Source organism: Ranitomeya imitator, chromosome 2 (genome assembly GCF_032444005.1).
Source record: "Ranitomeya imitator isolate aRanImi1 chromosome 2, aRanImi1.pri, whole genome shotgun sequence".
Taxonomy (NCBI): Eukaryota; Metazoa; Chordata; class Amphibia; order Anura; family Dendrobatidae; genus Ranitomeya; species Ranitomeya imitator.
The window spans coordinates 44,989,848-45,006,074 of record NC_091283.1 but is presented as its reverse complement, the minus strand read 5'-3'; the positions used below and the strand labels follow the sequence as shown (position 1 = coordinate 45,006,074).

General features: G+C 45.2%; 1 protein-coding gene across 2 annotated transcripts in view; it reads left to right on the top strand.

The window, feature by feature from the left end:
* Positions 1–16,227, top strand: part of LOC138661719 (sodium/calcium exchanger 2-like) — a 126,150-nt gene that overhangs the window by 13,481 nt on the left and 96,442 nt on the right. For both annotated transcript variants that reach the window (XM_069746598.1, XM_069746599.1), the window contains exon 2: positions 7,400–9,234. In XM_069746598.1, the coding sequence (XP_069602699.1) occupies positions 7,484–9,234 (1,751 nt within the window). In that variant the 5' untranslated portion in view covers positions 7,400–7,483. The remainder of the gene's footprint in view (positions 1–7,399; positions 9,235–16,227) is intronic.

Here is a 16,227-nt window from a genome sequence, read left to right as displayed (position 1 = left end):
TATTTGGTGGTTTCCAAAATTTAAAAGGGATTTCTAGTCGATATGACCCTCTGATATGCCGCGGATACACGTGAGAAGAGTACATTGGTGAAGTTCTGCAACACTGTGATTCATTGATTTGAAGGGTCCTTTTCTCAGAGTTTTATGTTAGATATCCAGTAACAGAAATCTCTGAGCGGGGCCAACAGGGTTTCATTGCTCTATCGGGCCCCTTCATAATAGAAATCAGTGGTTGTCGCAGATCCAAGACTAAAGTGATCTTTCATAAATAATGAATTTATTGCTTGATAATCAGAACACTCCAAGCATTCTTTGTTGGCTTCGGTGATTGGCATTTTCTTTGCAGCAGGCATTGTAATCTGATGCAGGACAAAGTAAGGCCGTGTTCACACAGAAGTGTTTTTTAAAGACGTTAAAGAACAGGTTTTCCATCAGAAAACCGCTTCAGGAAATGTTCCTATGGCCGGAGTCACACTACCGTAGAATACGGGCGAGTGCTATGTGAGAAAACATCACATAGCCCTCGGCCCAGTATTAATCTATGAAGCAACTCCCGTCCGTGTAAAATCACATCAGTGTGCACGTGTGCTGCTGTTATAAAACAGGCATGTCAGCGAGTGTTGCCCATGGTCCGTGGTAACACACCGACGTGCACAGACCCATTCACTGGAGTCTCTGGTATTAGTAAAAAGTGGCACCACACTTACCGGAAATACTGACATGTGAAGGAGGCCTAAGTGCGGCCTCAGTGTCTGTGCGAGTGTGCAGAGCCACTGATTGACAGTACTAAACTCAGCTGCGCTCACATCGTGTTAACAGCGGCTCTCATCGCTGGCTCCTGTCTGCAGAACAGTACTAAGTGGCGACCACTGACAGGAGCCAGTGATGAGAGCTGGCACTGATAATATGTGAGCGTGACTGTCAATCAGCGGCTCTGTAGCTTTGCACAGACACTGCCACCGTGCTCATGCAGTGTCATTGCTGGCTCTTATCTCGGGCTCCTGTCTGCAGCTGCCGCTCTGTGCTGTACCGCAGACAGGAGCCAGTGATGAGAGCTGGCACTGATAATATATGAGCATGGCTGTCAATCAACAGCTATGTAGCTTTGCACAGACACTGCCGCCGTGCTCATACAGTGTCATTGCTGGCTCTTATTTCGGGCTTCTGTCTGCAGCTGCCGCTCTGTGCTGTACCGCAGACAGGAGCCAGTGATGAGAGCTGGCACTGATAATATGTGAGTGTGGCTGTCAATCAGCGGCTCTGTAGCTTTGCACAGACACTGCCACCGTGCTCATACAGTGTCATTGCTGGCTCTCATCTCGGGCTCTTGTCTGCTGCTGCCACTCTGTGCTGTACCACAGACAGGAGCCAGTGATGAGAGCTGGCACTGATAATATATGAGCATGGCTGTCAATCAACAGCTATGTAGCTTTGCACAGACACTGCCGCCGTGCTCATACAGTGTCATTGCTGGCTCTTATTTCGGGCTTCTGTCTGCAGCTGCCGCTCTGTGCTGTACTGCAGACAGGAGCCAGTGATGAGAGCTGGCACTGATAATATGTGAGCGTGGCTGTCAATTAGTGGCTCTGTAGCTTTGCACAGACACTGCCGCCGTGCTCATACAGTGTCATTGCTGGCTCTTATCTCGGGCTCCTGTCTGCAGCTGCCGCTCTGTGCTGTACCGCAGACAGGAGCCAGTGATGAGAGCTGGCACTGATAATATGTGAGCGTGGCTGTCAATTAGAGGCTCTGTAGCTTTGCACAGACACTGCAGCGGTGCTCATACAGTGTCATTGCTTGCTCTCATCTAAGGCTCCTGTCTGCAGCTGCCGCTCTGTGCTGTGCTGCAGACAGGAGCCAGTGATGAGAGCTGGCACTGATAATATGTGAGCGTGGCTGTCAATCAGTGGCTCTGTAGCTTTGCACAGACACTGCCGCCGTGCTCATACAGTGTCATTGCTGGCTCTCATCTAGGGCTCCTGTCTGCAGCTGCCACTCTGTGCTGTACTGCAAACAGGAGCCAGTGATGAGAGCTGGCACTGATTATATATGAGCGTGACTGTCAATCAGCGGCTCTGTAGCTTTGCACAGACACTGCTGCCGTGCTCATACAGTGTCATTGCTGGCTTTCATCTAGGGCTCCTGTCTGCAGCTGCTGCTCTCTGCTGTACTACAGACAGGAGCCAGTGATGAGAGCTGGCACTGATAATATATGAGCGTGGCTGTCAATCAGAGGCACTATGTGAGCATGGCAGCTGAGTTCAGGCAACACTCCCTTGAGCACTGTCACTCAAGGTATGACAGTGCTCTGTATGCACAATGAGAGGGCGTAACAGTGCACTGACACTGAACCCTTGGCCATATCAAGGGTACCCCGAAGCCCTTTCATTTGTACCCAAAATATATTTTTTATGCCTACTAAATCAGTAAAAGCTACACCATAAGTGTGAATTTTATAGGGGCTAAGACCCCACATACCTGTATAATGGATTCTGATAGTATTTTAGTGGTGACAGACACCCTTAAAAGAGAATACTTTAGATTGGTCAGTGCCTAGTATGGAGAGGTATGGAGTAGAAGAGTCGTGAAGAGGGAGTAGAAGAGGCGTGGAGAGGGAGTGGAAGAGGCATGGAGAGGGAGTAGAAGAAGCGTGGAGAGGGAGTAGAAGAGTCGTGAAGAGGGAGTAGAAGAGGCGTGGAGAGGGAGTGGAAGAGGCATGGAGAGGGAGTAGAAGAAGCATGGAGAGGGAGTAGAAGAGTCGTGAAGAGGGAGTAGAAGAGGTGTGGAGAGGGAGTGGAAGAGGCATGGAGAGGGAGTAGAAGAAGTGTGGAGAGGGAGTAGAAGAGTCGTGAAGAGGGAGTAGAAGAGGTGTGGAGAGGGAGTGGAAGAGGCATGGAGAGGGAGTAGAAGAAGCGTGGAGAGGGAGTAGAAGAGTCATGAAGAGGGAGTAGAAGAGGCATGGAGAGGGAGTGGAAGAGGCATGGAGAGGGAGTAGAAGAGGCGTGAAGAGGGAGTAGAAGAGGCGTGAAGAGGGAGTAGAAGAGGCATGTAGAGGGAGTAGAAGAAGCGTGGAGAGGGAGTAGAAAAGTTGTTTAGAGGGAGTAGAAGAGGGGTGGAGAGGGAGTGGAAGAGGCATGGAGAGGGAGTAGAAGAAGCGTGGAGAGGGAGTAGAAGAGGCGTGGAGAGGGAGTGGAAGAGGCATGGAGAGGGAGTAGAAGAAGCGTGGAGAGGGAGTAGAAGAGTCATGAAGAGGGAGTAGAAGAGGCGTGGAGAGGGAGTAGAAGAGACGTGGAAAGGGAGCAGAAGTGGCGTGGAAAGGGAGTAGAAGAAGCATGGAAAAGGAGTAGAAGAGGCGTGGAAAGGGAGTAGAAGAGGCGTGAAGCGGGAGTAGAAGAGGCGTGAAGAGAGAGTAGAAGAGGCATGTAGAGGGAGTAGAAGAGGCGTAGAAAGGGAGCAGAAGTGACGTGGAAAGGGAGTAGAAGAAGCATGGAAAAGGAGTAGAAGAGGCGTGGAAAGGGAGTAGAAGAGGCGTGAAGGGGGAGTAGAAGAGGCATTGAGAGGGAGTAGAAGACGTGTGAAGAGGAAGTTTAAGAGGCATGGAGAGGGAGTGGAAAAGTCGTGGAGAGCGTGTGGAAGAGGGGTGGAGAGGGAATTGAATAGTCATGGAGAGGATATAGAAGAGGCGTGGGGAGGGTGTAGAAGAGGTGTGAAGTGGGAGTGGAAGAAGTGTGGAGAGGGAGTGGAAGAGGCATGGAGAGGGTATGGAAGAGGAGTGGAAGAGGGAATTGAAGAGTCATGAACAGGATGTAGAAAAGGTGTGGAGAGGGTGTGGAAGAGGCATGGAGAGGGAATTGAAGAGTCATGGACAGGATGTAGAAGAAGCGTGGAGAGAGTGTAGAAAAGGCATGGAGAGGGTGTGCAAGAGGTCTGTATGGGCATGAGAGGCGTGTAGAGGGTGCAGAAGGTGTAGAGGGTGTAGAAGAGGTGTGGAGAGGGTGTGGAAGAGGTCTGCATGGGCGTAAAAGAGGCTTGGAGAGGGTGTAGAAGAGGCGTAGAGAGGGAGTACAAGTGTCATGGAGCGGGAGTAGAAGAGGCATGTAAAGGGTGTAGAAGAGGGATGGAGAGGGCGTGGAAGAGGCGTGGAAGAGAATGGCATGAAAAAGAAGACTTGGCTAAAGTAAAAGAGCTTTGTGCCATGATCACTCACATCTCAGGAGAGCGTCCCCAAAAAATGTCTTATGCATGGTTATCCAGTAGATGAGCCATGTAAGAAATCCCTTCTCGTATGTGTATAGGCCAAATCATATTCTGACGTCCCGTGTCCGGGCAGCGCCTCAAAGTAGATGAAGGCCTTAACATACCGTAAGTTTAAAATCATTAAATAAGTCATCGACTCACATATAAAGTACATAATTAGAAAAACAAGGCTGCTTGCCCCTGGAAAAATGTCCACGGGTTGTGTCTGGTATTGCAGTTCCCCCCTTTTTATTTTAGTAGAACTGACCACATGCAATATGTTGGAGAGAGGCGGTAATGTGGCGGAAGTTACAGCAAATTATTATGGTAGCTCATGAACATGAAGTCGATTCCTCTGTGGGCGGTTATGACCACCATCTACCACAAAGCCCAGGGACATCATATTGTCTTAGGTTTTAAATGGGTTGTGTACCTTTGGTGACTAAGTATATATAGAGATTTTTTTTTACTTAAATGCATGGATATGGGGATAACAATATTTTCTTTTTATTTGGGTTTCATTAAAAATGTTGCACCATTTGGCTTTTACAAGCTCTTCGTTTCCTTAACCATTCAACTTTGATGTGGTCTATGGTGATAAATCGGCTGAGAGAAGCTCAAGAAAAGACAGATAAAAGAGTTAGAAACTCTCCTGCCAGAAGGAGCTCACTGATGGTCTCTCAGTTAACTCATTCTGCAGCCAGTACTAGACCATACAATACGGAGGTTACGGAAGGCAAATGGTGCAATATTTTTAATGAAACTCAATTACAAAAACAAAAATGATTTTCAGCCCTAAACACATGCATTTAAGTGAAAAGAAAAGTAAAAAGAAAAGTTCCAAGGTCATCAAGTGCAACAAAGGAAGTCAGGAATTACAAGAATGGGAAGGAAATTAGGAAAGGGGTTGCACATGATTAAAAAGAAATGTCTTCCTTCTTCCAGGAGTCCATATTTTGTGTCTCATATTATAGTTCGGCATCACAGGATACAATTGGACTGAGTTGTAATGCCGTGCACCACCTGTGTACACTGGTGGCGCTGTTTTTGGAATAAAACAATCCCATTCATTGTGAATGCATATCTGTGTTATAGAAAAATGGGAATATTATATGTAAAATGTAGGATATAAGTCCAGCCCACCTGTCATAACAGGACCTAATGTTCTTTCTCTTTAGCCCCAGGGTGGTAGGGCCTAAATAAAGCATTAATCATATTCTATCCTGCCTTCTGCCAGACTAGGCTCTCCTGCTGCCGCTGTCATCCATGTGCATTGCTAAACCAGGAGACTCCCAGGGGCTCCTCTTGTTTAGCGGCATGAAACCTATAGCACCTGCCACTGGATTCCTGTACGTCGCTGGTACACAGGGGGGGCAACGCGTTTCAGAGCGTTCCCAGAGGCTGGAGACATATAAATAGTGCAGACGATAAGTCTGTCCCTGTTTGTCACGTCCCTTGAGACATCAGCAAACAAAGGCTTGGCACAGCGTGAGGTGGCACAGCGTGAGGTGGCACAGCCATTGGCCCAGCTGAGCAATTACATGTAAACTACACAAACAACACGGCCCTTCTGTCACACAAACCATTATTTTTTACGCTTTCTTTCACAGCAGCAGCCACATTTATCAGAGGTTGCGATTACCAAGTCAACTATACTATGAGCCATGACTGTTTTCTTGCAGACAGGGCCAGGCTCGGACTGGCCCACAGGAGAACCGGGGAATCTCCCGGCGGGCCCCTGTGCAGGAGTGTACGCTTAATTCACTATGTACAGACAAAGGCAGCCTCTCATCATTCATTTAGCAAATGTCCATCAAAGTTGGGCTGAATGTAGTGCGGTGAACTCACTTTCAGGCTGGAGGCCTTGGCCGCATTCACATCCTTTGGCCCAAGATCAGCCGCGCACACATCAGGGGACACACGCTTACGTATAACAAATTCACCTTTACCGGACAGTTCAGATAGAACAGCCTTTAACATGCAGTTTTGGGCACATCACCCTCCAGTTCTAGTTTCATCAATACAGTACATTTCAAGCGTCTGCTTACGTTTATCCCTACGCTTGATGCTCCTGTCAGCGCCAGAGACTCCCTGCCCGGCCCCATAGCATTCCGGAAATCCACTATTTTTTTCCTCATGTGGTTCCTTCCCAGCTTCCTCTGTATGGAAGGGATTAAGGCACACTAGTCAGTGCCTAGTTTGTGCCGTAGGCCCCGGACGTTATAGGAAGGCCCACAGTAAATTTGGTACAACCTCATGCTGTTAGAGCTATATGTGCTCCACGCGCCTTCAGCCCACTGTACACTGAACCTGAACTTCACACAAACTGCTCACTAACTCACAGTGACTAAATCTGGAAATGATTCCTCTTCTTGATTGACCTCCCCTCACATACTGGGCTGGTCCCAAACATTTAACCGTATCTGCTCCTGCAGTCTGTTGCTGGGACGATCTAACCTTTCACCTACAGTCCAGCACTCAGCATGCATTACTTTCCAACATTAACACTATACTAAAATACTTACACTATACCTATCACTTATACTCTAGTAGGCCCACCACTGCCTATCTGCCCTAATATTCCTATCCCTGAGCTGAGTGTACCAGGTTACCTTTGGCATTACCAATACAGTACCCACACAGCAGCATCAGTACTTATTGTTATGCATTTTACGTTATACCACCAAAACACAATACAACCGCATGTCAGTATTCACACTATAATTGTTGTCTTCAGTGGTAGGTATAATAAAGTCCCCGTAAACATCACTTTTCCCCTAATACTGCTGTTGGTAATTATGCCCCTATAAATGTCCTGTCCATAGACCAGGCAGAAGGCGGAAGATGTCTGGTGAGACATTGGATGTGGGTGAGGAGGAGTCATATGGATCTACAAGTGGCTCCTGATGGTATTTATCGGGGACCTCCTTAATCCAAGCAATTTAAAATGTCTATATTGCCCCTAGTAACCAATCAGAGCTCAGCTTTTATTTTTTTAAACTACACTGGCAAAATTAAAGCTGCACTCTGATTGGTTGCTACGGGCAACAAACGTTTTTTTGTCTTATTTTAGACAATTTTGATCAATCTGCTTCAGATCGTAAACAGAAATGACAGTAATTGGTTAAGCAACTAATATATGTATTTTTATTTATTCTCATAGGCATCTTCATCCAGAGCAACCCTTAATCCAACATCATCCTACATAAGGCCTTCACAGGAAATAGTTTAAAAATAAAAATCAGCCATGGCAAACGTCCTAAGAGTGGGAATCCTTCTGCTGGTAAATATACTGGTGTCTGCCACCTCCTCAGAAATATCAGAAAATGGAAACTGCACTGCGTCGCCGGTTGGTCAATGTCAACCAGGGATCCTGCTCCCAGTTTGGAGCCCCCACAATCCGTCAACAGGAGACAAAGCCGCCCGGGCGGTGGTTTACTTCGTAGCAATGCTTTACCTCTTTCTAGGGGTGTCTATCATCGCTGACCGTTTCATGGCCTCCATTGAAGTCATCACATCTCAAGAGAAGGAGATCACATTGACCAAACCGAATGGAGAAACCAGCGTCGCCACCGTGCGTATATGGAACGAGACAGTTTCCAATCTCACACTCATGGCTCTAGGTTCTTCTGCTCCGGAGATCCTCCTTTCGGTTATTGAGGTGTGTGGTCACAACTTTCAGGCGGGAGAACTAGGTCCTGGAACCATTGTGGGTTCTGCAGCATTTAACATGTTTGTAATTATTGCCCTTTGTGTCTATGTCATTCCCAATGGGGAGTCCCGGAAGATCAAGCACCCAAGAGTTTTTTTTGTCACAGCTACCTGGAGTATCTTTGCGTATATATGGTTATACCTCATTCTTGCCGTTATCTCTCCAGGTCGTGTCCAAGTCTGGGAGGCGTTGGTCACTCTCTTATTCTTTCCAGCCTGTGTTGTCTTTGCATGGATAGCCGATAAGCGTCTTCTCTTTTATAAATACGTTTACAAGAGGTACCGAGCAGATAAGCGTAGAGGTATCATTATAGAGACTGAGGGGGAGTTCCCCAAAAGCATAGAAATGGATGGCAAATTGGGGGCATCTGCTGTAGTGCCAGTGGAAACTAAAGAACCCGGAATACAAGACAGCGCAGCAGCGGCTGCTGAAGCCAAGGAGCTCGATGAAAGTCGTAAAGAGGTCATACGTATCTTAAAAGAATTGAAGCAGAAGTATCCAGAACGTGAACTGGACCAACTGGTTGAGATGGCAAATTACTACGCGTTGTTGCATCAACAGAAGAGCAGGGCCTTCTATCGTATCCAGGCCACACGCATGATGATCGGTGCAGGCAACGTGTTGAAGAAACATGCAGCTGACCATAGTAAGAAGCCAGCCAATCTTCAAGAGGTGACTTCTGAGTCTGGAGAGGAAAACACCAGCAAGATCTTTTTCCATCCCTGCAATTACCAGTGTCTGGAAAATTGTGGATTTGTCACGCTCAACGTTGCATGCCAAGGAGGAGATGGTGGGAGCACATTCTACGTGGACTACAAGACAGAGGACGGCTCTGCTAACGCAGGCTCCGACTATGAATATAGTGAAGGAACATTGATTTTTAAACCTGGAGAAACCCAAAAAGAGCTTAAAATTGGTATAATTGATGATGACATCTTTGAGGAAGATGAGCATTTTTTTGTAAGGCTCATGAACTTAAGAGTAGGAGATGCAGAAGGGATGTTCGAACCAGATAATGAAGGGCAGCCCAAAGCACGATTGGTCTCTCCGCTCATTGCCACAGTGACAATATTGGATGATGATCATGCTGGAATATTTACTTTTGATGAGAAGCTCATTCATGTTAGTGAAAGCGTTGGCGTCCTGGAGATAAAAGTGGTTCGTAACTCTGGAGCAAGAGGAACTGTGGTTATACCATATCGGACGGTAGAAGGTACTGCACGTGGAGGAGGAATTGACTTTGAAGATGCCTACGGAGAACTGGAGTTCCAGAATGATGAAACAGTGTAAGTAACCAATAATATATGTATACATTGCTAATAGAATTCAGCAAAAATAATTATTGGACCTTGAAATAGCGACCTTATCAGTAGTCCTTGGCTGCAGGACCAGATTCAACATTTTTCCCTGCACAGTACCATCCTCAATCACCTGGCTGTGCAGGGAATAGCAACCTAAATAGAGCTCTGCTCCTGGTCCCCTGGCTGGAACAAAAAAAACTTTAAAGGAGCTGCAGTGTTTAATTAGCAGCTCCATCATTGTTCAAATCAGTGGGAAGAGGGTGCAGAGGTCAACCCTACTACGCCCAACCGATTATGAATTTTTGATGAGTAATCCTTTATTAATATGCAAAAATTGTGCCCCTACATGTTTAGTGCTTATTTTCTTGTACTACAAGAATGAGCCACTATGTGTAGGAATGGGGATTGCAATCATCACAGTGGGAAAAGATTATGTAATTTTGTTATCTCTCCAAGTCCCGTCCCCCCCCCCAAGATTGAAAAAGAAAAGAGCCCAACGAGTAACATATATCTTTTATAGAAAAGGCTAAGTTGATATTAAAATACATTACTGCCATTAGTCACATGTGCTTTATTATGTTTAATGTGACTGAACGTTAATGTGTGCGCCTGATTATTAGGATCATTTATACAGTATGTAATCATGAATAGTATGAACCTTCACAGAAAATGATGTGAATGTTCTTCAGATCAGAACGCTTTATGGCTCATTCACATTTAAGGTTATGATGAGATTAATTATAAGAAAAATGACCTCATTGATATTGGGAGAATAATAAAATAGCCTCATCCTATTTCGTAGACTTTTCTTGTCTATTGCTCATTTGGAACATGTAAATGGTTTGTATCTCAATTTCCGGTCACATTACCACAAAACTATCTAAAGTGTCTCTATAAATTATTAGGCATAAACCCCAAATCTTTTGACGTCCGGTTCATAGAAGGAACAAGGCGGCATGGTTTTATTATCAGAGTTAAGGTATATTAAGATGTGATGTTGCTGTGTATAACTAGACCATTATATAGGGCTGTCTAGTTGGAGGACTGATTATCCGAACCTTCCCATAGAGAATATAACGCTGTCCATATGCCCTACAAGAAAGTCTCAAGACCTCCAAAATGGGATTTCTCCATTCTGGCTTATAGATGTGTAGTATCGAGCAGGAGATATCTTCTGTAATGTTCTTTTACTCAAACAGGGAATGGAGAAAGAGGTTGTCTCCATGAGTCTAACACATCAAAACAAAACCCCACTCAAGACCGTGAAATTCAGGACTACAGTGAACGTAGCTACCTTGAATTTCTACTTTCGTCCCAGGATTGAGGAGTTGCAAGTGCAGTTTTCACATAAAATAGCAGCTTTAGCCATAATTTTGGAAATAGTATCTGTGAAATTTGGAGCTGCAGGCTAAATCCCATTTCTGCCCCCTGTATGTGCCTCTAAATACCAGGGCTCCCATCAAAGAAAATGTTTGGTGAGCAATGGTCTCTAGGAAATCTGCCAACTCTTGCAGTAGTCTACTTTTTTCTGGTAGCCTCCTGGATGTTCCAAACGATTTGGCAAATATGGCATTGCATGTCCCTTCCTTTGTCATTGAAATACCACAGGCAGGCACAGGGACTGCTAAACCACCTGTGCCAGGTGAGGTTGCCTACAAGCTCCTCATATCTCAGCTTCCTATATGTAAGAGAGGACTGCCAATGGAAGTCTGGCAGCTCTTAAAAGATGAAGCCACTTCATCTAGCAGGACCCAACAGGGAACCCTGGCCTTCACCCATGAAGCTTTATACAGGGATCAGGACTTGTACAGGCCCCCCTGGGTTGAGACCATGGAGTAGCTGCTGCCGGAGGAGCACGCTGGCAGAGAATAGTCAGAAAGCTGGGTCAGTACCAAGAAGTCAGGATCAGTAACAAAATCATAAGTCAGTTGGGTATCTAAATACAAGTCAAGGTCAGAGAAGGGAATAGCAAACTATGACAGGGTAGGGTAAAGAAGTGAACCAGAGTTGGTAACATGTATAACTGGCAAATATAAGCAGTGAGCCTGGGGATTAGTCAACTCAAGGCTCAAAGCAGAAAGTTAACAAGACAACAATATTGAGGGATTAACCCATAAGTATCTGTCTGGAATGTATGATAAGTCCCATAATGCTAAACAGTGCTGCCCTGAGCCGCTTGCAATAAAGATGCGGTGCCTCCTAGGAAAATAAGCAGAAATATAGATATGGATGTTATACTAGACCTGGGGAAAACATACATATAGTACTGTTGAGTTGTTAACCCAGATAGTGTTTTTCTTTTCCTTGGAGGAAAGATTATGTTGGCTGCTCTAGCGCGCTGTCTAAATATCTTAGCCAACAAACAGTGGATTTGTGCCTCCCCTCCGCACCCAGGATGGGCACATGACTCCTAGCACATCTCCAACTCTACCCCTCTAAGAGCTTCAGCCTAACCAAGGAATAGACAAATATTCACCAATTTATTCACTTGCAACATAGCAACTCACCTGAAATGATGAATGCCTCCATGGTGGTTAACATTTAATTTGGAATGTGAACAATGCCAACATTTTAGTCTGGTATGGATGGACGGCCCGACACAGTGCTAAGGCAGGTAGGCAGACGATATTCTATTCAGAGGTGGTCGAGCAGTTCTTTTACAATAGCGCTCCCCTGGGAAGATTATGTGTTGCTTTCAGGAAGAGTTAATTACCCTCTAATTCTGTTTGTACATCAGTCAGATAGGCGGTATCAGACAGTCAATATTTAGCCATTATACCCTGAGTACTCGGCCAGTTTGGAGTAACATCAGCCGAGTCTAGAGAGGATAAAATTAAATCTCCTCTCCCACTGGAGAATGCCCAGCTTGTACAACACAGTCAATAATTGCTGGGGGTCGTAACATGATTCTGGCAGGAACATGTTAAAGCTTTTACCAAATCCCCTGGTATTCTAATTTTTGGTTAGCAAATGGACAGTGGTGCAGTTTATGTGAATGTGGTTTACGGTCAGGGAATGCACCAGTGCACTAGACCCATCTCTGGCACGTCTTCCCCCTGTCATGGATGGATATCTATTGCCTCTCAATCCATGTTCTCAATTTCCTTCACGTTTGTCGATCTTGACAACTATGGAGCTAACGTTATGGTATATGTCTTCTATTTATGGATTTTTTTTTGCTTATTCTCTCCTTTTATTTTGCAACACTTGTCAGTTTCTACACCTTTGAACACCTTGACATATGGTGTCATACCTTCTACCTAGAGTTGGATGAATCAATTTGCCGGAGGTTCATCCATTGGCCAGGTCAGTGCTCTGTGACCGCTTGACGGGAGCTCTACGAATCTCTTACCTCCTAGGTACCCCTCGTCAAGGATCCTAGAAGGCAAGAGATTGGTGAGCCTTCCATCCAACGGACAAAGACTACTGACTTGGCCGATGAATCAAAGTCCCATGGATCGATTTGCCCATCTCTCCTCTCACCATCATGGAATCATATCTGATTACATATCAATTAAGTCTAGTAAAAGTTCAACTCTAAAGTATAAGGTGAAAATATTAAGTAGTTGTCCCATGGGCAACTGAGCTAAGCAGAGACGGACATGCTATTGGTGCAACCTGTGAAGCCAAGGGGTATGGTGGCCACTTCTACCTCTAAAGCAGGTGGAATTGTGCATTATGATGACCTATTGGACTACAGATGGCCCATATATTGTTCTTGCACTGGGGCCTCTTCTGTCTGTGTCCACTCCTGGAGCTAAGCCATTAAGCAGTATGTGACAGCCAGCACTGGACACAGTAGGTGGACATTCAAAAAGGGAGTAACCAAAAAACCATTAGGAGGTCCCATGACAAGTATGTAACTTCCATATCTAGACCTGTGATCTAAGAGCAGATTATTATTTAATCATGGGATAACCCCTATAAATTTTCTAATGTAACCCTACCAGAACACTTCCTATGCTTATTATCGGATTTTTGCCCTCGGGAATGTTCCTATTCTACAATAAGTAGCCCGTCACTGCCATGAGCGTCTATCGGAAGAATACATGCTGCCATTTTTGCCTCGGCTTCCGAACCCACCTAAAAATATACCATCCCCAACTTACAGTCGGAGGTTCCTAGCAGGAGAGTTGCACATAACATATTTATAGTCTGGAGATGCATACAATATTCATGTATATATTATACCTAAAAGAGGCATCATCTCTTTTGAAATGTAATAAATTATATTATATTATGTAGAAAGCTCTTACATTTTGCAATTTCCTGGGTTAACGACTCAGAAATGACAAGAAATTAGTTGTAATTTATGTATGTTTTTGCCTTTCGTCTGTGCATTTGCAGTAGAGGTGACGTGTTAATTTTATACTTCGGGCCAGTATGATTACAATGATACCAAATTTGAAGAGGTTTTTTTTTTAATGTTCTACCATTGATGCATAAAAGAAAAATTGTTTTTGTGCTGCTAATTTCTGAGAACCATGACCTTTTCATTTTCTACAGAACTCTCTAAGGGGTTGTATTCTTCTGATAAATTGATACCTTTTTGGGGAACCTATGACTTTTTGATCTCTTTTTATACTTTTTTTTTGAGGGGTAAAGAAGCAAAATGTTAAAAAAAAAAAAACAGCAATTCTGGCAACAATATTTGGGTGGTTTTTACCATCATTAATTTATAGCTCATGTTTTAAAGAGGTACTCAGACTCTTTAAAGTTGGTACCCTCAAGTATGAAACCAGGAGAAAGGAGAAGGATTGTAATCTAGCGCCCAAAAGATGTTAAAATTGCAAATTTATTTTAAAAAATCAGTTAAAAGATACATGCAACAAAAAGGTAATCCAAAAAGCATCTAGAAACCTACGCGTTTCGCACTTATTTGGCCGAATAAGTATTTGTTGGAAATCCTTATACAGTATACCTATGAGTAAAGATTTGCATATGTTTTTTTAGATTTTTTGGATTCCCTTTTTTTATGGCCGCACCTGCCTGCAGCGGCCATGCCAATCTGTATACCAGCTGTACCTGTCTACTCTTGCCATGTCTCTCAGTATTCCTGTTGTGCCTGCCTGTACTTATCAAGTCCATCTACAGTACCTGCCCCTTTGGGGGTCAGCCGCTGTGTGTCTAAGGTCTTTCCTGGAGTATCACCTGGCGTCCATCAGTAGCCAAGTCTAACCCCACCATCAGTGGCTCTAGCGAAGAATCAGGTTTTCGTCTAGTCATGCCCCTCCAGGCTCTCCTTGGATCACGGCACAGTGGTTCCACCACCCCCCATTACACACAGCTTCTCTACCCATGCCATGTTGTACCGTGACGTAATTGTACATCACGGGGGGTCGTGACGTAGTAGTTGTAGTAGATGTAGTTGGTAATATGGCTAAAACATTACTGCATTTTGCTTGTGTTTGAGTCAGGCCCTCTTCTGTGTGAGTCCATCATTGGTTTGAGTTACGGTACAATCTAGATTATTATTTTCTTTTTTAGAAAGATCTCCCTCATCAGATGCTGATCACATCTTGCCCCACACTTAAGACCCCTGGTAATCATCCGTAAACTGTAAATAAATCTGGCTGCAAGTGTTCAATTTCCCAGCAGCACCTCCACAGGAGAAATAAAGTATTACATGTTGAACATTCAATGTTCTGGGAAAGTCCATCAAAGCAAGACAGACACATTGACCATGTACCTTTCTGTGGTGTATGGCCAGGATATTATTATTCTATAATATTTTTCTAGAATCTGCTTCCTTTCATGTCATCTTTCAGCATGGCCCTCGTCCCCGGATCCGCATGATGGATGACACTCTATGCTAGCCCAGGTATTCTGGAAAATAGTGACAGCAGATCGCTGCAGCTGAACAGAGGTCTATCCACCCACCACTACTGCCGATGCAAGGCACAGCTTCTTCTTCTTTTACTGCTTTTTTTTTTTTTACCAGGTTTTAATCACCCAACAGGGAGCGTGGGCTGAGTGATTCTGTGTGACTGAGAGGAGCTTTCACAGTATTAATGATGGATGGGTCCTCTAAGCTAACGAGGGATCAGCGAACAATCAGGGTTCAGGCTTCTCACTTCCTCCTAATCCTCGGCGTGAATGGGAAATTTGTGCGCCTTATTACAGCTCACATAGAAGTGCCAATTTAAAAACACATTTCACGCTTCTATATGTGCTAGAGATAGTGGGAATCTTGCAGCTAGCATCAAGGTAAATTGGTGCTGTCGGTGGCATGAAAATGGAACGCCTGCCAGGACCGTGGGGATACTCGGTACCGGGTCCAGTACTTAAAGGGATGTGTTACGGCGGCGACCCGGTCCGTGGCCCTGGGCCCCATATAAAAGAGAAATTGATTAAAGTTTGTGTTTGTGACGCCACCTGTGGTATTCGGTCAGTGGGGACCGACACTGCCTAAAGGGGTCCTTTGGGGTGATGTTAGGGCAGCTAGATGGTATAACTTCCCACAGGTGAAGTAGGTCCCCAGGGCTCCCGGTGTATAGGTGAAGATGGTGAAAGGTGCAGTGAAGAACGAGGAAACAGGTTTGCAGTCTTTTTACCTGGTTACTGTAAGCTTCAGGCAACCTTCCAGGACACCAGATAGCAGGTACAGGCAGGGTCCGGCCGGCTTGGAAGCGAATCCAGAGTGCCCTTAACCAGGTACAGATGAAAGCCTTCCTCAAAGCGCGGTGGTGTTGTAGTCCCTTACTGCCTATGGCTTCTGATAAGGTCCTCACACTTCCTCTCTGTCCCCCATATAGGTTAGCACACAAACCGGTATGACAGGTGACTTGAGCCTTTTTACAGGGTCTCTATCACGACCCAGACCATATATGTCACTGTGCCTCCTGGGTGTAAAGGCGACAGGTAACTCAAAGTCCAGCTATCCTGCCGGTTTCTGCTATGCCGCTTGGAGTCCTCGGTCTTCCGGCTACCAGAATCTGCACTAGCCAGGGAGGTAGCCAAATCACTGCTCTGCTCCCC